This window comes from Paralichthys olivaceus, chromosome 15 (assembly GCF_024713975.1).
Source record: "Paralichthys olivaceus isolate ysfri-2021 chromosome 15, ASM2471397v2, whole genome shotgun sequence".
In the NCBI taxonomy this organism is placed as follows: Eukaryota; Metazoa; Chordata; class Actinopteri; order Pleuronectiformes; family Paralichthyidae; genus Paralichthys; species Paralichthys olivaceus.
In genome coordinates, this window is record NC_091107.1 from 892,276 (window position 1) to 912,500 (window position 20,225).

Below are 20,225 nucleotides of genomic sequence, written 5' to 3' on the forward strand. Positions count from 1 at the left end.
CCTCCTCCCTCAGTCCTCCTCCCTCGGTCCTCCCCCCTCGGTCCTCCCCCCTCGGTCCTCCTCCCTCAGCCCTGAGCCCCGGGTCCTCCTCCCTCAGCCCCGGGCCCCGGGTCCTCCCCCCTCGGTCCTCCTCCCTCAGCCCCGGATCCTCCCCCCTCGGTCCTCCCCCCTCGGTCCTCCCCCCTCAGCCCCGGTCCCTCCCTCCAGCCTCCACCTCCTGACCGGAGCTGTGAGTGAATGCAGACCGAGCAGCAGACCTCCTCCCTCCGCAGTTCCGGCTGATCGTTCGATGGTCGGACTTCTCTAACCGGACTTTCTTCTCGTGTTTGCCCGCCAGAGGAGGACGCGAAGCCCGGGGCGGTTCAGCTCACCTCTCCGCTGAAACAGAGACGCATCCCGGGGAACCCGTGGAGGAGGAATACCTCCATTTAAACTTCCGGAGAAACTTTCCGCTGCTGGTGTTGTTCTTCCTGTCGAGTCGGGTCCGATCCTCCCACCGGTCACCATGTCTCTCCAGACCACCCGTAAGACGACTACCACCGCCTACCGGACCCTGAACGTGGCCCCGCAGGAGCAGGTGACGGGCACCGTGATCTCCGCCCGCTCCATGTCCCCGATGCAGGTGCAGAACGGCTCCTACGAGACGGTGCGGTACCTGGTGCCGGTGCAGCAGGGCATGCAGCAGCGGAACTTCATGATGATGCCGCAGCAGGTGATGCAGCCCATGGTGCAGCAGGTGATGCAGCCCATGGTGCAGCAGGTGGTGCAGCCGATGGTGCAGCCCATGATGCATCAGGTGGTGCGGTGCGTGTCCCCGATGTACATGCACACTTTGCCCCGCGTGAGCGTCAGCAGCCAGGACTCCGACTTGTTCCTGCAGCAGCAGACTGTGGAGGTGAGGCCCGAGGTCAGAGGAGGCCCGTCCACCAAGAACCTGAATTATTATCCTTATAAAGAACATTAGTGGTAGTGGTAATAGTACTTATATAATACTGTTATTATCATGAGCAAAGCTGGTACTTTTGGTTCTGCTGTCCAGAGCAGACAGTGGATCTGCAGTGTGAGGTCAGCTTCCATGAAACGTGATAATAAAAATAAGGAATTAGATTTACTAAGGCAAAGTAAAACCACTTTATATATATATATCTATATATATTACTGGTATATATTAATAACTGTCTGTTAAATGTACACATTACTATGTTATGAAAGGTTAAATAATCACCTTGTTATTTTATTATGAAGATCAATGTCATAGACTATATTATACAAAGTCACATTTTTATATATTCTCTCTGTTTATTTTTATAAAACACAATACTATATCACAATACTACACGTACCCAGTATAGTATGTACCCACATATTTTTGCATTGGCCTGTATTTATATATATTTGAATCCTCTAAATCTTTGGGCTATATTATATTATATTTCTTATCTTGGTTGAAGTAAACCGTAGTGAAACCCTCTTCTCCTCCTAACGCTTTGTTCAAAGTGGAAAAACGTCTGTTATGAATTATGACTTCAACAGAAACTTTGTGAATGAATGAATTAGTGAAGCTTGTGCTGTTTATCATCTCGGTGTTGTTTCACATCTCACTGTTCTTTTTGAAACCTGTGGATTCATAAGCAGCTTGTTTTATTTGTCGAGCTGTAAAACTCATATTTGATCTCTGGCGTTCGTTGTTGAATGTTAAATGTTAAATTTGGACCTTTCTGTGTATTTTTATTTACGGTCACTTTAAAACGGTGACTGTGTAAAAGAACATAAAACCTGAGAATTAGGTCAAACAGCAACAACTCTAGTTTTCTGTTTAAAAAGAAAATAGTATTACATCATTGTATTACACTTAACACGATGCGTCCTTGAAGCTCAGTAGCTAAGACCTCATCGTTTCACTTCATTTCGTCGACAGCTGCAATGATCAGTCAATAGTTGATCAATACGTGATTGTTCTGATTATTTGGATGAAATGGCAAAAATAGCACAGACTTCCTGGTTTCAGTTTCAGTCAGGATGTGAAACGTTTCTCTGGATCTTTGGGGTTTAGACAGTTTTGGCGTTTGTTGACGTTACGTTGGGCTGATGGGAAATCAGTTTGTTGTGCTTTCAACCAGCCGCTCTCTAACCAGACAGCTGGCCGGTTTACGAACATGGAGAAATGACAGTTTAAAGACGTGTGTCGAAAAAAATGGTGTCAGACTTCTTTGGTCAGATTCTTCTCATTTGAAGTCAGACTGCAGATTTTACCGTGCACGTCTCTCAGCAGCTTAGTTTGAACTGGGACACGGCGATGTGGCCGAAAAAACCATTATCAAAACACAAAGTTCATATCAGCAACTATCACCATGAAGGTTTCTTTATTATCACTGTTGAGTAATAAGACGATTTGTGCACCGGAGTGAATGTTTTAAACTCGTCTTTAAGAGAAGTGAATGACAAACATAACATAAATCTGAGTTGCTCAGTTACGTGTAGTACTATTACTAATGACTGGAAGTATATCACGGTGATTAATGGTAGTACTTGTTGCCCAGCCCTTCGGCACAATCAAACAATGATGTAACTGAGAGGAGAAAAGAGGGAGGAGAAAATAACGTGCTCTTATCTTTTCTGTGAGAATATTTTAAAGAAAGTCAGTTTCCACAATCTGTTTTTTTTTTGTTGCCGTCTCCTCCTGACACTACGAGCTCTGGTTCTCTGCTCACATTCTGTGAAGGGCTCAGAAGCCACTCCTGCGTTTTACCGCTCGACCATGATGTAACGTTGCGTTCAGTCACAACCATCGATGCAAACTGAGCTGCAGGTTCTTCAGCCTGTTCATGTGCTTCCACCCTCAGATCCTTCGTTTCCTGCTTCACCGATCAGTTTTCATGAGTCTGGTCCTGCACCCGTCTCACTTTCACCAGCGAATATTAATATTATATTTGAATATTATATTTTAATATTCATATTCCTGAACTTCCTGGATGCTCTGACCTTTGCTCCTGTGACGGCTCATGCAAAGTGTCAGTTTTAGTTCTGGAAACATTTGATGAATCTTCACTCCCACGTGTTCTACATGTGTTTCCTGCGTTCTGCTTTGGCTCAGACAGAAGCAGCAGATTCTAATCATTGCGTCTGAAATCGTTCGCTGATGATTTACTTTATTTTGGAGTGAATTCTGTTTGAGTGTTTGCTGTTGGAGTGAAATGGTCGTGAAGTGTTTGACAGAGACGCGGGGCCACACCCGCTCTGACTCTGCTCAGGTGGCACACCCTCACATTTGAAGACAAACACATTCCTGCACCTGGATGGATTATCTCTGCTGAATTACACTGCAGCGATCAGAGGTCAGACTCCTGGTACACAGACACACACTGAGTCCGGCCTCGAGCTGCGGAGACACTGAGTTCTCCTGATTCGTTCCATTTCACGTCTCACGGATATTATATTAAACCCTGCTAGAAAACCTCATGGTGATTGGCTGGAGGTCTCCTTTATTTGGAGTTCAGTTTATCTGCATACAAATCTGTAATTGAGGTTTGTGTCTGTTGCTTAAGAGAAACCAGAGAAACTTTGCTCCGTGCAGGTCTTCTTGGTCTGCGGTGATGATCTGAAACTGTGTCAGTGACCTGCAGTGATTGAGCCGCAGCAAATAAAGACCTGCTGCTGCACAAAGACTTCACCTGTTCATTCAGAATTCACTGAAGCTTGACTCAGGTCGCAGAACCTGAGCTGGACAATCAGTTTTTGTTGGGAACGTCACCTACGTCGCCGCTGCTACAGAGCTCCGGCTGTGTTTTTAGTCAGAGTTTATTCATTTAACTGTAACAACACACGTGCCAAGTGGAAATATGCCAGACACAGACAGAGGTCTCAAGTGGTTCAAGAAAACTATGAGTCGACTCTTGGATCCATCAGAACAAGGAACAGGTCGAGTGTTTCGTTCCATTTGAAACATGTTGTCCTGAGTTTATCAAGATTAATGTCACGTTTCCAAGTTGAGTCTAAAGTAAAAGTTAAATATCAGGGAATAAATGTACTTTAAGTCAAGTGACACCTTTTAAAACAGTTTCTCTTCACTTTGTGCTTCAACAGTGTAAACAGTTCCATCCCATTAACTTTACCATGAAACCAGAACGTCACTCAGTCGAGGTCCAGGCCCGAGAGTCTGTTAAATTCAATCAAGCTGCACAAAACATAGAGAACCAGAGATCCTCCATATCTAACACCAACATCATGGTCTTTTCATTTTCTACTAAAACATAAAGATGGTGTCACGCAGTTTGAGTTTGATCATTTTCCGTTTAAATCTGACAGTGTCCTCTTTTTCTCTCTGTCCCTTTGTCCCTGGTTTAAGAGCATCAGCGGGAAGTCGTCGGTGTTCAGCCAGTCATCCAGTCCTATCAAGAGCCCCGAGCCGAGCGCCGAGGAGGCAAGGACACACACACACACACACACACACACACACACACACACACACACACACACACACAAATGTGTCTTTCTCTACTGGAGCAGCAGCAACATTGACGATAGTTAAGTGAAGTATTTTTTCCTCATCTTGTTCTCAAACAAATGAAAAACAAACAGGAAGTGGAGGATGATCATACAAAGCCAATTATCCAATGTCAACAACAGAAAAGTCCTGACTCTAAGTAGAAACTCCACGACAAACAGATAAAGTCAATGGCCTTTGAACACAAACACTTCTGAAGAAAAGTCGTTAACTTGTCGCAGCAAGTTTAATCTAGTTTGAGTTAATCGCACTCACAAAAACGTCGCTCAAACTGATGAGCGTCAGTGAGAGTCTGCCTCTGCAGCGACGGATCACAGAAGAGAAAAAACTATTTGATGGATGAAAACTTGCAAAAACCTGCAGCGATCAACCTCTGAACTCGACAGAGAAACGCCCGCAGTGTATTAAATTACCTTTATAACTTGTGTCAGACGGAAACATACAAGTATGCAGGAAGTAGACATGAGTCACATTCTCAATAAGTCCACAGAATTTAAACATTAGTGCACCAGCAGACGCAATGACTTCTTCAAGTACATTACACTTTTACATTTAGTTGAAAAGTTATATATATTTTTCTAGATATATTCCATATTTGTAGTTCAGTGAATATGCAAAACCTGGAACTCACAAAGTTACGATAAAAGAAAAAAAGCCAGAAAATATAGAAAACACATATTCACAGATTTCATTCATCATGTGTGTTTGCAGATACTCACAGACGTTTTTTATAATGGATAATAAAAATAATATTACTTAATAATACCACTGATAATAATAGTAATACTACTAACTGTATTTATATAGCACCTTTAAAAACAGCTGCTACAAAGTGCTTCACAAAGAGGAGAAATACTATATATATCTATCTATATATATATATATATATATATATATATCTATATATAGTATCACAGAGAGTTTTCAGGCTGGTTCACAAAATGGTCACATTTCATATGAAGCTCAGATTCAATCTCAAGTAACTTCCTGAATCTGATGTTCTTTGTATTAAGATCAAGATCCAGCTTTAACATCCACTTTTTAATCTTGTACCTAAAAGTGATCAAAGTATAAAAGTGATAAAGTATAAAAGTGATAAAGTATAAAAGTGATAAAGTATAAAAGTGATAAAGTATAAAAGTGATCAAAGTTTTGGCGCGGTGTCCAAATCTTTGCTAATTCAAAGACATAGAATTAAGCGGTGGCAGCCGGCGCATAGATCAAAAGCACTGAGGTCACATCAGTGTTTTGGGCGTAACGTGCCGATAAACAATCAGAGTGTCGTCTCTATGTAAGAACCAGGTGCTCCTGCAGAACGCACGAACCCTGTGCACCCGCCTATGTTGCAGCATTTGAACAACAGCAAGGCACTGACCTCAGGTCAGATGAATGATGAAACTTTGTGCTGCCGGGAGTTTTTTAGCCAGAAGAAGTTCAGTGGTACAGTTTTTATAAGTCTAGTTCATCATTTGATGTAAGCTGGATGTGCTGATGTGTTTCGATGTGCAAATGAAATGCAGAGATTTTCTTTAAACTGAGAAACAAAAAGAAACAAGAGAATCTGTTGCTTCTGTGCAGACACACCCACCACACGAAACCTGAACACAGCAACACGCCAGCGAGTGTCATTCAGCGTCGTTCTTTTTCTGAAATCTCAGTTAAACCATGGGCGTTTTGCACGTACACACACACACACACACACACACACACACACACACACACACACACACACACACACACACACACACACACACACACACACACACACACAGAGCTACACCCTGCCTCCACATTGTGTTACAACAGCACTTTGTTCATAGTTCAACTGTCACGGTGCTGATGAGCCGTTCAGGGCGTGTGTAAAACCCGGGGTGTGTCTGGGCCACTTCCCACAGGCCTTCACTGTGGGCGTGTGCATTCCTTTTGATTGGAACCTGCAGCGTCATGTATTTGGCTGTTGTCAAAACAGGGCGGTTCTCTGATTCATGGTGGCTTTGATGCCGTTTGTTTTGGCACGAACTTTATCGCATTCTCAGGAAATCAGAGCCGTTGTGGTGACGGTCTGATGTTCAAGTCCATCACCCGAAGAGACAGTTAACGTCTGGTGAGAGGAAAAAGTGTTGAAGTAACTTTAGTGTTCAACTTTTCACAAGTCAATTTTAATGTTAATTTTATTATTTCAGTTTTAAATTTAGTTTTTGTTCCATAAAATAGTAAAAAAGATAAATGAGGAAGTCTCTCCGTCCATCCTTTGTCTTCCACTTGTTCGGGCTCAGGTCCGAGAGGTAGAGTATCCCAGACGCCCCTCTTCCTGCCACATGGGAGTCGTAGTCCCTCCAGCGAGTTCTGGGTCTACCCCACAGTCTCCTCCCGGTTGGGGGCGTATCCAGTAAACCTCCAATAGAAGACGCTCAGGAGGAACCCTGACGTTTCAAAAACGCTTTGAGAGAATTTCTTCACATTTGGTTCAAAAGTTGAGTTGATGTGAATTGGTTGGTCAAAGGTCAAAGGTCAAAGGTCAAGGTCATGGTGGTACACAAAACCCTTTTTTCCTCGTGGACACGATATCTCAAGTCGGCCTTTGGGGACATTTCTTGAAATTGTCCACAGTTGTCACTTGGTCTCAAAGATGATGTGATTTCAGAGGTCAAAGGTCACGATGATTTCAAAAGAGTACAAAAAAAAGTGCACCTGCAGGGGGCGGGGCGGGGGGGGGGCGGGGCGGGGGGTAATTGTAGTTTCTTCAGTGAGGTCATTTTAAAAACAGTGAAAACTTGTTTCAACGACGCTCTCGGTACAAACGTCCATAATAAACCCGCAGCAGACGGGAGGGAGAAGACGAGCAGGCTGTGGTTTTGTGTTTTAGATCGTTTATCGTCTTTGTGTTGATCTTCTTCCTCCTCCAACAATGTGGGGTCTTGTCCTGTAATCTTCTCCTTGGATGTCGTCCGCTGCCTCTAATCCTCTTCTGCTCCAACTCGCTCGGCATGTGCTCGGTCTTGTGTCAGGTACAACTTAAAAAAAAATCGTTAGGGCTGTCAGACAGATAAACTTCCACACAGGCTTCCTCATAAAGACCCCGAAAATCTTTTCTGAGGACAAATCAGATTTAAAAGCTGGTTGTTGACTCGTCTACCACACCTCTGTGTTTTCTAAATGAAAGAAAAAGACGTGTGTCTCCTTTTTTATTTTTAATTCATCGTTTACTTATTTCTGACAGAAGCTTCTCTGACGGGTCAGTGCTGCTGTTGCTCAGGATGATGAATTGAATATTTTTGGAAACAGACCGTCCCACAGGTCAAGTAAATCCTCGGCTGTCGTGGGTAAAAGTTGAAGTTTCAGGAGGCTCAGTTTTCAATGTACCTGTAGAAGACGCTCACAACAAACGTACAAACATTTGAAAGTTGAGAAAACTTTAAAGATGAAATCTACACAGCGTCGTGTACAACAGAGGAGGGTTCCACCAAATAAAGTAAAACAACAACAGATCTGTTTTACACCTGAATGGTTCCAGTCGTCGAGCCGAACCAATCGAGAACATTCTACCAACCGGTGCGTTCCTCACAGATCCGCCTCCAGCTGTTTCCTGATGTCTGCACGTCTGTACAGGCCACATCTGGATGTGTCAGCGTGTTCCTCATCTGCAGAGGAAAATAGGAATTTCAAACAGTGAAATCTGGATTTAATGTAAAACAACCAAAATAGTTCAACTGCTGCTCTGTTAATTATGTAGACACTGTGGCCAAAAGTATGTGGACACTGGGATATGGCTAAAACTAAAGATTATGTCACCGTCAATGAATGATGTAATCAATCGTGATTAACAAACGGACAGAGGTGAAACCATAACGTCGCTGCCGGTCAACACTCTTCTCTCACCAGTTTTACTTTCATCTCAATGATTTGGCTTCTGTCTGCTCACGATCGGCACCAGGTTCAGCAGCGTTGGTTCAGCTGAGGTTCGGTGAAGTTCGTGTTGATCTGTGACTCGTCATCTTTAAACATCTACAGCTCGAGGAATAAACCGTTAGATGTCTCACAGTCAACACCTCAGTTCAGAGCAGGTCACAGTCAAAACAAAGAGGGAGCTGAGAGATTGGCGTTAGATTGTCGAGTGGGTTGAGGTTCGTGTGCGATTACGCAGGATTGTTGACGGACATGTTTGCTACTGTGAAGATCAAATCTCTCTTCTCCAAAAATACTTTGCAGCGTCTGAACCTCAGAGGCCGATTCAAGGATCACGTGACTGTTAGAAACTGTAATTAGATATTTGAAAGTATTTCTCTTTTTGTCTGGGATCAGCTGCTTCATATACCAGGCTTTTCTCACCACTGCAGGGTATGTGGAGTATTCACAGTTAATGACAGGACGCTGACGGAGGGGGCGTCACGTTGTGGTGACAACACGAGATGGGACGGCGTGTTGTTTATGTTCACTGTGAGGAAACGTCTTCAGTCTCTCCAGCTGTTTCTGAGCAGAAGAGAGTTCAGGTCAGGCATCATTAAAAAGAATACAAGTTGGGATCCTGCTGATGTTAGTTTGTCAGGTGTTATGGAGCCCCTCATTATCTGAGCTTTTATATATATCTACATATATTTATATAAATATATGTATATATATATCTACATATATTTATATAAATATATTCGGGTCTGACTTCCTGAATCTGCGGTTGCAGTTAAATAAAAGCGGGAGAGATTTCTGGTTTTGTGTTGGCGTAGTGTAGCCGAGTGTGTCTGTGTTTGTTATTCGTGGTCAAAGTGACAGACTGAAATATTGTCACTGCGGCGTCAGAGAGAATCACACACAGGAACACACACAAAGAGCCTGTGTGAGGTAAAATGACTCTTCTCTCTCCAATAGCAACCTGCTAGTGTTACCTGAGTCCTGAGCTTCGCTCGCTGACCTACATCTCTCTCTCTCTCTCTCACACACACACACACACACACACACTCCCCTCTCATCATGAGGTCGTTGTCATCCTCCCACACATTCTTCACATCAGTACGAGCTCAGTGCTGCAGTCGGTCCCTGGAATCTCTCAGGTTAGCTGCAGATTAAACTCTGTCACTGCCCCGAGGACACGCAGCAGCCTGGAAAACCACAGAAGTTCAGTCTCACGTAAGAACAGAGTCCGTGTCCTGAAAGCAACGAGTCAGCAAATCTCTCACCAGGACGAGGACGTCTCAAAAACATGAAACCTTTTCAGACAGAAAAGAGACGAGCTGGTAACTGGACCTCTGACTGAGAGCTGCTCTGGCTACACGGAGACGTTGGTGCAGAAATGAACCTGTTTCCTCTTCTCGCCCTGAATCTGTCCATGACAATGACCGACGAGGGGTTTAACATGTGGGCGGTTTGGTTTTAAGGCTGATGGTGTGAGATCTGGAGGTTGGAGTCTCCAGTGAAGACAAACAGACAGCAGCTGTTTTCCAAAAAGTTCAGAGCCCACCTTGTCCTCACAGTGTGGACAAGGTGTGTCCAAAATGAAAGTTAAAGTCCATTGTGTCCCTCCTTGTGCCTTTTTATTTTAAATATGGCATATTTTGAGTATTCCCACTTTAACTCTGCAGTAAAAAGTAAAGAGGGTTTGTGATGTCACAAACCAAACAAACCAATCCCGTGTTGTTGGAGGGGCTCGTTCAGTCAGGGTGAGGAGATATTGTAGATTTGAGCATATTATATATATATATATTATATATCATGGTCCAGAATCGATCATCATTGAATCAGTTTAAGGTTTTTTTCATGACAAACGTTTTCAGGATGAGTTTTAGTCGAGTGTGATAATCTACTGAAGAGGAACTTTAAAATGAACCATTGTTATTATCCGGACAAAAAATCTCAGAAACATGATTTCGTATTTGGTTTATTTTCCAAACTCTTGCTGTAAATATCACTGCGGCTCCTTATTACAACACTTCACTGTCAACGTAGCAAACATGATGCCAGACGTCATTGACCTTCACTTTCTGGGCTGATTCCCGTCTGTCTGTCGTCCCTGCTCTCGTCTTCTCTGCAGGAATGACAGGCATGTTGCCGTAGCAGCCACAGCCCTGTGGCACTGAGACACACCCACTTCCATGTAATCGCACGAGTACGCTTCTTATCCCTCGTGTTGCTCCGTCTCTTCCGTGTCCTAAAAGTTCCAGATTAAGACTCTTTGAATTTAGAACGTCACACTATCGTCGCGTCATTTTAGTCACAAGTGTTATTCAAACATCTGGTTTTCTTTGATTCCAGTAAATATAATTCCACATTTTATTAACGTACAAAATGTGCACTTCTATTCACCGGTAATCGTCTGTTGGAGCTCGAGGTCCCGCAGACTGAGTTTCTCCCACACATGTAAAACACCGGATTTGAATTGACACGTTACCTCCTGGGTACAAAGTCAAAAAACAGGTTCCCAGCAGGAATCAAATTCCAAACAGCCTCTTTCCAGTTTCTGTCTTCAGCCACTGAGGAGGTTTATTCTCCAGTTTAACACCTGAACTTGTTAGAATCTAATCCGTGAACTTTCAGGCCTTTTAGCGTCATCGCTTCCTGTTTTATTCTTCTGCATTTCTTTCTCTCTGTTAGACAATGCAGCTCCTGTGCCAGTGTTTCCTGGCAGCGATGACATAACTGATTAGTCTTTCTTCCTCTGGTTAAGCTGCATGAGTGCTGGTTACAGGAAGCATTGAGGGCCATGGCATTCACAGACTATGTGAGCCACAGGAGGAAGCGTTCGGGCTCTGAAATGATGCTGTGAAATAATGTGGCACATGGTCAGGCCTTTAAAACTAAGATGTAAGAGTCTGAGAATCATCGAGTGTATTGAAATGTTGCAGGCGTCTGTCAGAGACTCTCCACTAGCACAACAGTGATAACTCCTCTGGATGTGTAATTCTGGCTCCTGTGGAATGTGCACACCCAGTTTTTAACGAGACATGAATTCAGATGAAATGTTTCCCCTCCGTGTCTCTGGCAGAGCTGAAGCCAAGATCAGAACCAAATTAAAGAAACGAGCCTGATACATCTCACGTGTCCGGTCGACCTGTAATCTCTCTCTCTCTCTCTCTCCGCTGATGTTTACGGAGAACGAGCTGAATATCCTAGATTGTGCCTAAAGCTAGAAGAAGGTGAAATGAGCCTCGAGCTCATTTAACTGATGTTAAGCTTCAAGATGTTTGCATCACAGCAGTCAAACTTTCAAATATTCGTGTTGTAGAATGTGGACGGGTTTCGACTAAACCTTTGAGACGACATGCGGGTCGGTCACATAACACAAACTCAGAGCAGCTCACTGTATCTGCAGCTTTAGTTTTCTCTTGACGGGTTCAGTTTGTGCAGCAGTATCTTGCAGATGGTAACATTCTGTGAGAAACATTAATGACCCTCCTCAGAACAACCAGCAGTAAGTCATCATGCACCAAACTCGTCCAGCAGCTCTTCAGATATACGACATTATGCAGAGGGACGGGCAGAGTCCTGCTCAGGCTGAGCGCCTCGTCGGTGCAGTTTCACACAATAAACTGGATCTGCTGCACCCAGGGGTACATTCGTTTAAGATGCTTTCAGACCAAACACAGAGATCCCAGAAAACTGCTGACACACTTCACGTTACTCTCCATAAAACCTAATCCCGCGCAGGACGGTGGATTTCCTTCAACAACACATCAAACCCGAGAGAGCAGAAGTGAGGTTGTCTTGTTGCTACAGGTGGATTGAGAAGATGAGAGGAATGATTTATAAAGAGGTTTTTAACAAGCGCAACAAGAGTTTTAAATGATAATCTACATCGTGTTGACCTGTCATGTGTCAGAGTTTGACAGACGGGTGTTTGCAGAGAGTGAAGGTGTTCCCTGTGTGAAGAGTACACACAGCAGCTCAGCTCAGCGTAACCGGAGATAACAGGTTATGCAACTGTTTGAGTGTTTTTTCAGCAAATGTTTGACTCGACTCTGTTGCTACACGTAGATAAGAGGAGCTGATGGGTGTGTTTGGCTCTTGTGCAGGTGAAGTGTGTGAACTGTGCATGGCGGCAGGTGGGAATCCTGGGACCTCAGCTTCTGTTTGGTTCAGTCCAGGTTCCTCTGTTTGCTTCCATGTTGGAGGATTTGAAGTGTGAGGAAAACTGTTTCATCGTGATGGATCCAGATCCACAAAGAACAGGATTTCCCAGAATCACGACTCCACACGTGTTCGTGATGAAGTGGAACTCCAGATATAAGCTCAAGATCTGTTGAACTCAATTACACTCCTTAGACCGAATTAAAGGAAAATCCCTGCAGCCATGTTCCAAACTGCTGCGTGTAACAGCTGGAGAGGAATCCTTGGGTGTTCACGTGTTCTTAGAATTCCTGTGCGATTGTCGAAACATATGAACATGTAAAGATGGACAAACATGTTTCAGCTTCCTTCTCGTCGTCCAAAAATAAAGATAAAACATCCAGGATATGGATGCTGCAAGCTTTGACTTGTCCTTGTCTGGGCCTTATGAGCTATACTGCAGCCAGCCACCAGGGGCTGGTCACAATGATCAGGCTTCAGTTTTGGCATTAGCAATAGTTGTCCTTGAGTGAGATCCGATATATAAAGAAACACAAACAAAAAGAGACAATTCATCTAACAAATGAGTTTTCTGCCTTTTTTCCTCCAGGAGGACGAGGACGAGGAGGTGGTAGAGGTGGAAGATGAGGAAGAGGAGGAGGAGGTGGAGGTGGAGGAGGTGGAGGTCATCAACATCATACAGCAGAAGCCGTCCCTGGCGATAGAGAAGATCTCCAGGACGGAGGTGAAGAGCGAGCTGAGGGAGACGCCCCCGCCGACGAAGATGGACACGCGCTACTTTGGCGAGCTGCTTGCCGACGTCTACAGGAAGAACTGCGACATCCACTCCTGCATCTCAGAGCACGTGTCCAAGATCCGTGGACAGTGAGTGTGACATTAAATACACGTATATTTATATATATTTATACATGTGTAGGTCAGGTGGTGTGAGGCAGCCAATCACCTGCTTCTGTTTTGTTCACCCAGCTGATTGATGTGGTGTCTTTTTAACGTGTGTGTGTGTGACTGAGAGTTTACCCTCCCCATAAAACTGTTATCCTCCCCCAACCTCTCACCTCTCTGTCAGTGAGTAAAGACATGAGGCTCTAAATCACTCAGCACACACACACACGCACACACACACACACACACACACACACACAGTCATGTCCACGTCCTCATTATCTGTGTTTCCTGTGTGTGTGTGTGTTGCAGGAAACATCAGCTGGATCCCAGCAATGACTACAGGGTGAGAGACAAACACTCGTCTGATGATAATAGATAAGATGTAGATACAGTCAGAGGTGAGAGAGGGAACTCAACTGTGTGTGTGTGTGTGTGTGTGTGTTCAGGTGGAGAAAGAGGAGGTGGAGGCCTTGCTTCCCAAAGGAGCCACTGAACTGACCAAACAACAGATCCGTTACCTGCTGCAGGTGAGAGACAGATAACAGTGAAGTCTCACTTCATTTCAGTCTCGGACACAGAGATTCTGTATTCACACACATGTACGATCGTATTATTCTGACATCATGCTGCTGATCTGAACTTTAACCGTTAAGTGGAGGCGACAACATCTAAAACTAAAGTTACTTCACATCCTCCACTGACAGAATCACAGTCGACAACACAAACTAATACTGTCGTTAAACTATTAATACATTTAAAACACGTTTTCTTTTTTCTTTATCAATGTGTTTTTCAAATCTATTTGTTATTGATTACAACTTCTATGTGCAAATAATATATATATATATATATATACTGTATATACACATATAATACTGTATATCCTTCCAGATGTGATCAAAACCTTCACAGTGTAACTGAAATTATCATTTAGCTCTTTTTACAAATATATCTGAAATCACTGTGTGTGTGTGTGTGTGTGTGTGTGTGTGTGTGTGTGTGTGTGTGTGTCAGACCCGTCTCACTGCAGATAAGAGCATGCGTCTGCTGCTCTCCACCTTCAGCAGTCTGAGGGAGGAGCTGCTCCACATGTCTGAGGACCTGCGGGTAAGATCTGCCGCCGCCTGAAACAAGAAAAGAAAAACCGACCTCTCGTGGAGACGAGTCAGATTTAAACACGTTAACATCCGGTTCATAGTTGAAATGTTTGAATCATTACACACACGAGCGTTCGATGTCTCCGATTTGACGCCAGCAGAAAATAAACAGACACGCCAGCAGCACCCAATCAGATCGTCCCGAACGTGTCGACAGAATGGTTTGAAGATTCAGATCTTCGCTCAGGGAAAAGTTAAAACGAAGTCTTCGTCTTCGACGTGTACGGCTCCTCTTCTTCATCCTGAGACATTTGTGTTCTTATTCTGAATCGATATATTTGATCCGTGTTTATTGAACCAGATAAAAAACAAGGTCCCCAGTGTGAGGGAACGAAGGAATGCCTGAGGTTGTGAAGTTACATTAATAAAAACGTGTGCGTACAGATCCAGATGTTTGCAGCTGTTGGGCGAGTCCCTGCAGCCTGTACATCACATTACGAGCTTTTCACTGTCGTGTGAGTCAATAAAATGTTTTCAGTTACAGCAGAGATGAGCTGGCATCAGGCCAGACGTAATAACTCCATGTGGTGGAGCTTCGACTGAGCAGTTCCTTCAGTTACATTCCTGAAGAGAAACAATCTGCCGATCAGATAAGATCAAATTAAAAGACTGATTTCAATCGGTGAAGAAACAAACACACGAACACCAGAACCGCCTCCACGTCACCAGATCCAAACTTATCCAGCATCAGACATGACGATCAACACAATCAATATGAAACACGTGGTCGATCCGCTCATCCACGCAAACATCTGCCTGTGTGTCGCCTGCAGCGTCTGGAGAGCGAGAAGGAGACGCTGGAGCGAGACCTGAGCTTCAAAGCAGACCAGGCTGTCCAGTACGACTGCCTCCTGGAGACCGTCCGAGAGAACAACAGGCAGCTGCAGGTACGGCACAAACACAGTGTGTGTGTGTGTGTGTGGAATGTGGGTGTGGCTACATTATTTATGACGTACATTAACGAGAGGACATAAAGAAGAAGACGGTGCTTCAAAGTATTTGGGTCAAAGTAAAGAGACTGTTGTTAAAGATCATGATTTACTTATTTTAGAATCGAGCTCACACGGGTTGTAAACTGTTCATGAAGATCATCTCGACTTTGTTTGAAGTGAACGCTCTGACTTCCTGCCTGTGCTCCGTCTCCAGCTGTCCCTGAAGGAAACCAGCGCCTCCCAGCGTTCCCTGGAGAGTCAGCTGATGAGCAGCAGAAGCACCGACTCGAGCCGCGAGTTCAAGTTGAAGGAGCTGGAGGGAAGGATGAGGGCGCTGGAGAAGGAGAACGAGATGCTCCGACAGAAGGTTACAAAAAAAAAAAAAAAAAAAAAAAAAACTCACGTGGGCGAGAATGTGCAGAAGAGAAAACAGTCGGTTTCAGCCAAAGTAACATTTGACAATGTTCCGTCTTGTTTCCTCTCCGTCCCTCAGCTGGCGGGTCAGGGCAGCAGCACCACCCTGCACATCAAGATGGAGGAGCTGTCACGTCAGTACAAAGATCAGCTGAGCGCCATGAGACAAGAGAAGGACCAGGAGATACAGAAGCTCAGGGTGAGAATCCATCCATCCATTCATTCATCCGTCTGTACAGCGGTCCATCTATCCATTCATCCGTCTGTACAGCTGTCCATCTATCCATTCATCCACCCACCTACTTATCCATCCATCCATCCATCCACCTACTTATCCATCCATCCATCCATTCATCCATCCATGGAATTTTGGAAACTTCTCTTGTTTCAACGGATCAATATTTAATTTCCAGTTTTCTTGCTGATCACTTCAACAGTAACTTCATTCCCATCAGTCTCAGTTTAACTTTAATACCTTCAGTACTTACTAGCCAATGTTAGCATGCTAACACAATAAACAGACAAAGACAGAATATTTTTCATTGACGTGTTCTTTTGAAACGTTCCTCGTCTCGTCTCCGTTCTGCCTCCAGACCCAGATCACACGAATCCAGACGGAGGTGAGCAGCGACAGATCGTCCTCGGACAAGAGCCTCCAGCTGAAGATCTCGGAGCTGCTCTCCATGTTGGAGAAGCGGCAGATCACCATCACCCGGCAGGAGGAGGTCTGATTTAGGTTTTCTGTTAAGAACCCTCAGCGTCTTAGGTCTCAATGTTTCTCCTTAAATACAAACTGCATATTTTACACAAACACTGGGTTCCATTCATTCGCCTCGGTCCTGCAGTAACCGAAGTGTTTATGTGAGAGTGAATCTGATCCGTGTACGTGGAGACACGTTCACCTCTTCTCAGGCTCAGAGCTTTTTGTTTCTGTGAGTTTTCACCTTTCAGGTCCGACAGCATTCTGACGGCGTCGACTACAAACAGGTCGTCAGTTAATTCAAACGTCAGGAATGTTCTGGTCACTGCCGGAGTCACGTGTTCTGTAGTTTCTCACACGGCAGCAGAGAGAGAACCACTTTACATTTAAAGTGATTTTAAAAAAGAAAAGCACGGCTCCAAAGAACGGGAAAAAAGTTCAAATTGTAAATCAAACAGAATAAATTCATGATACTTTTCAGTGAACTTTTAATGCTCAGTATTCAGACTTCAGACGTTCTGTCGACTGGGCTGACCTTTGACCTGTTGTGGCCCTCAGGAGATCCAGAAGCTGATGAAGGAAAGAAGCGACAGCTCCAAGAATGTCACCAAGACCACCATCACCAAGAGGTACGTCACCACGGCAACTGTCAGATTACACGTACAGATGAACTGATCCGTTATCATCAGTCTACTGGTCCAATGAAAAATCACCAGATATTTTAATAATTATTTATTAGTTTCAGTGATTAAAAGTTTTAATTGCAGCTGAATTTCTCTGTCTTACGTTTACAGTCATTCATCTCAATGAATCGAGGAAATAAAAATACTTCATTTAACCAATCTTAATTTTTTTAAACTAAAATTAGCGACTTTGTTTAATAAGTTTTACACTTTAATTTTCTTGCAGAGCCACAACACAACATATACATATGTTATAAAATGTGTGTGTGTGTGTGTGTGTGTGTAGGTACAGAAACCAGTACCCCATCCTCGGTCTGCTCGGAGACGACTACCATTTGACTTCACCGGTCAAAGAGGACAAGACCATCGTCATCGAGAGAACTGGAGAGATGATCAAACAGGTAAACACAGAGTTCCATCAGCACAGTGAACTGTCTGGTGCTGGATGTGACTCATGAGCTAAACAATAAGGAAAACAAAGAGAAAACGGATTTAAAATGAGTTTGTAGTTATAATAAATCTCGAGGGATTTTCTGAATAACTGAGACCTCGAACGTTTGAAACCTTAACAACTCATAACTTCAACTTGTCTGACGTTTATCTGAACTCGTGAGTTTCTTTACATGTTCTACAGACATTCAATTTAAACTTTACACTCTGACGAGTGGAAGCTTCTGTGTGAAATAAATAATAAAAGAATTAGGGTTTAAACCCATTTAAAGCATTAAAACAATCCACATGAATTAAAAATTGTATTTTCAACTTAGATTTGAAGAAATGTATAAAATGCTTTAAAGTTTTTCAGCTTTAGAACCAAATGATCTGTTCACACGATGCTCAAGGTCAAATGTGAGGGTGAGCGTCTGTTAAGGACAAATTTAAGATGTAGAAATTCCCTTTAGACCCCAGAGAGTCACTGAAGGTAAGTTCAGTAACTTGAACTGTTGTCCATATCAGGTGGACACTGTCCTGCCTTCAGCTTTGTCTTTGTCTCATGTCCACACCTCTTTGTCTTCTTCTCTGAGACCTGACTGAAAACATAACAGCTGTATCTGTGTTCTGTTTATTTTGGAACAGGAAATCATTACAAGCCCTTAAAGACACACTGCTTCTCTCCGACAGGAATGATTGAACAACAAGAAGACGTCCCCCCTCCCTCCCCCCCCTCCCCCTCTGCATGCTTGTCCCCACCCGTCTCCTCTCCCTCATCCTCAGGGCTTCCCAGGTTGGTGGTGGTTCAAATCCCCGTCTCCCCTCCTTTTAAATATGGGATCACTGATTCGGACTCTTTGTCGTTTGGGCTTGATAATATTCCAAAAAAATAAAGTAGTGTAAGAACCAAATCTTTTCAGAAAGAGGCTGTGATGAGATGACAACTGGGAGCTGGACGAGATTATATCTTTATTTTTTAAATCTAATTTGATGACTTAAGAGTTTTAAGGTCAAAAACATCTCAACAAATGTCTTTTGATTGGCTCCTAAAGTAACTGACTAAAATAAAGTATAATCATTTATTTCATATTAAATCTCTGATCTGACACAGTCAGTGTCGAACACGTTGTGTTCTACAGGTGAATACGTTACAGCTCTCTGCGGTCGGGTTGGGAACTGAGACACGTTTCTTCTGATTGAATCACTGAACAGGTGATTCTGTGATATATTGAAAGACAATCATCTGTGAAACGTGACAGTTTTTCCACATGACGAGAAAAACATTTGTTAAAAAGCAGAAAATCCAGATATCGTTTTTATTCCATTAACAACTGAGATTCACAAACTGTCAGAGAAGAAGTCGCAGCTGTCTCAGTATCACAGATGATTGTGTTGTGATATATTGTTGTGTTCATTATTTGTCTCTTCCCTTCTCGGCAGTCGAGTTAATAACTCACAGTCCGGCTGCGTTTGGTTCCACAGGAATATTTGTCGTCTCTCGTCCAAAACACTCAAAGCAAAGAACAACACAGGAGATCCAAGTCTGAACATGTGAAGTTCTGCCAATAACACGATTCACCCAAAATAACACTGATCAACGAAGCTTTGGTGGATAAACACTCGTGAGTGAAACGATCTTGTAAATGAAAAGTTGGATATGCATCAATATTTAAAAGTCGGACGTATTTTACAAAAACACTTGGACAGTTTTGTAGGACGACCTGTGTAAAGTTAGTGGACGTCTGTCCATCAAGTTTGAGCGTAGTTAGTCCAGTTTAACAAACAATAACATTTTCTCTTTGTGAGAAATATTAAATCTGAATAATCATAATTGTTCTCTCTGAAGTTATAAATGCAGCGATAGTTCAGATTTCAGACCAACATCACACGTATTTTACAATTCCTGGTTTTATAAAAGGTTTTTCTTCCCGTCCTTCATCAAACACATTAAACAATTAAGAGCCTGAGTTTTGAAAACTTCAAGTTTCTAAGTTTCTTATTTCGACCAATATGAAGAAACTTGAAACAGGAAATACTTGAGTAAACAATAAGTCAGCCACTAAAAATTAAAGCGTCCGACACCAACGCTCGCTACTTGTTAACTTGTTGACACGTGTTGAAATTCACCACTAGGGGGCTCAGTGACGCGATGACAGTGTACGTCTTGTGGAACCAAAATGTTACCGAACGTGTCGCGTCTCAACTCCCAGTCGTCGCTAACGCACGTCGAGCCGAGACTGGTACCGGTACCATGTAGCATGAAATCCTCCGCAGAGCCACCACAGCCACGTTAGCCCGGGGGACGAGGAAGTGGGCGTGTCACTACGATCTCGACTCTGCATGTAAATATTTAAATAGTAAATATTTGACATTTGCTTCCTTTGTTTTTGTTTTCGTGCTGAACGGTTTGTTGAGTTGTGTCACTTCGTGGTTTGTATGTGTCGATGGACTCGTGTTGCTCAC

The 20,225-nt window shown here is 43.5% G+C and overlaps 1 protein-coding gene across 2 annotated transcripts in view; it reads left to right on the plus strand.

Moving 5' to 3' along the window:
- Positions 1-200: 200 nt before the first annotated feature.
- pof1b (POF1B actin binding protein) overlaps positions 201-20,225 on the plus strand; it is a 21,038-nt gene continuing 1,013 nt past the window's right edge. The window contains exons 1-13 of one of the 2 annotated variants that reach the window (XM_020106973.2): positions 201-895; positions 4,346-4,420; positions 13,149-13,423; positions 13,754-13,787; positions 13,891-13,971; positions 14,459-14,551; positions 15,375-15,488; positions 15,748-15,900; positions 16,027-16,146; positions 16,541-16,672; positions 17,206-17,276; positions 17,617-17,731; positions 18,408-20,225. The exon at positions 18,408-20,225 is cut by the window's right edge and continues 1,013 nt beyond it. In XM_020106973.2, coding sequence (XP_019962532.2) covers positions 506-895; positions 4,346-4,420; positions 13,149-13,423; positions 13,754-13,787; positions 13,891-13,971; positions 14,459-14,551; positions 15,375-15,488; positions 15,748-15,900; positions 16,027-16,146; positions 16,541-16,672; positions 17,206-17,276; positions 17,617-17,731; positions 18,408-18,428 — 1,674 coding nt within the window. In that variant the 5' untranslated portion in view covers positions 201-505 and the 3' untranslated portion in view covers positions 18,429-20,225. The remainder of the gene's footprint in view (positions 896-4,345; positions 4,421-13,148; positions 13,424-13,753; positions 13,788-13,890; positions 13,972-14,458; positions 14,552-15,374; positions 15,489-15,747; positions 15,901-16,026; positions 16,147-16,540; positions 16,673-17,205; positions 17,277-17,616; positions 17,732-18,407) is intronic. The other variant, XM_069539636.1, reaches the window with a different exon arrangement.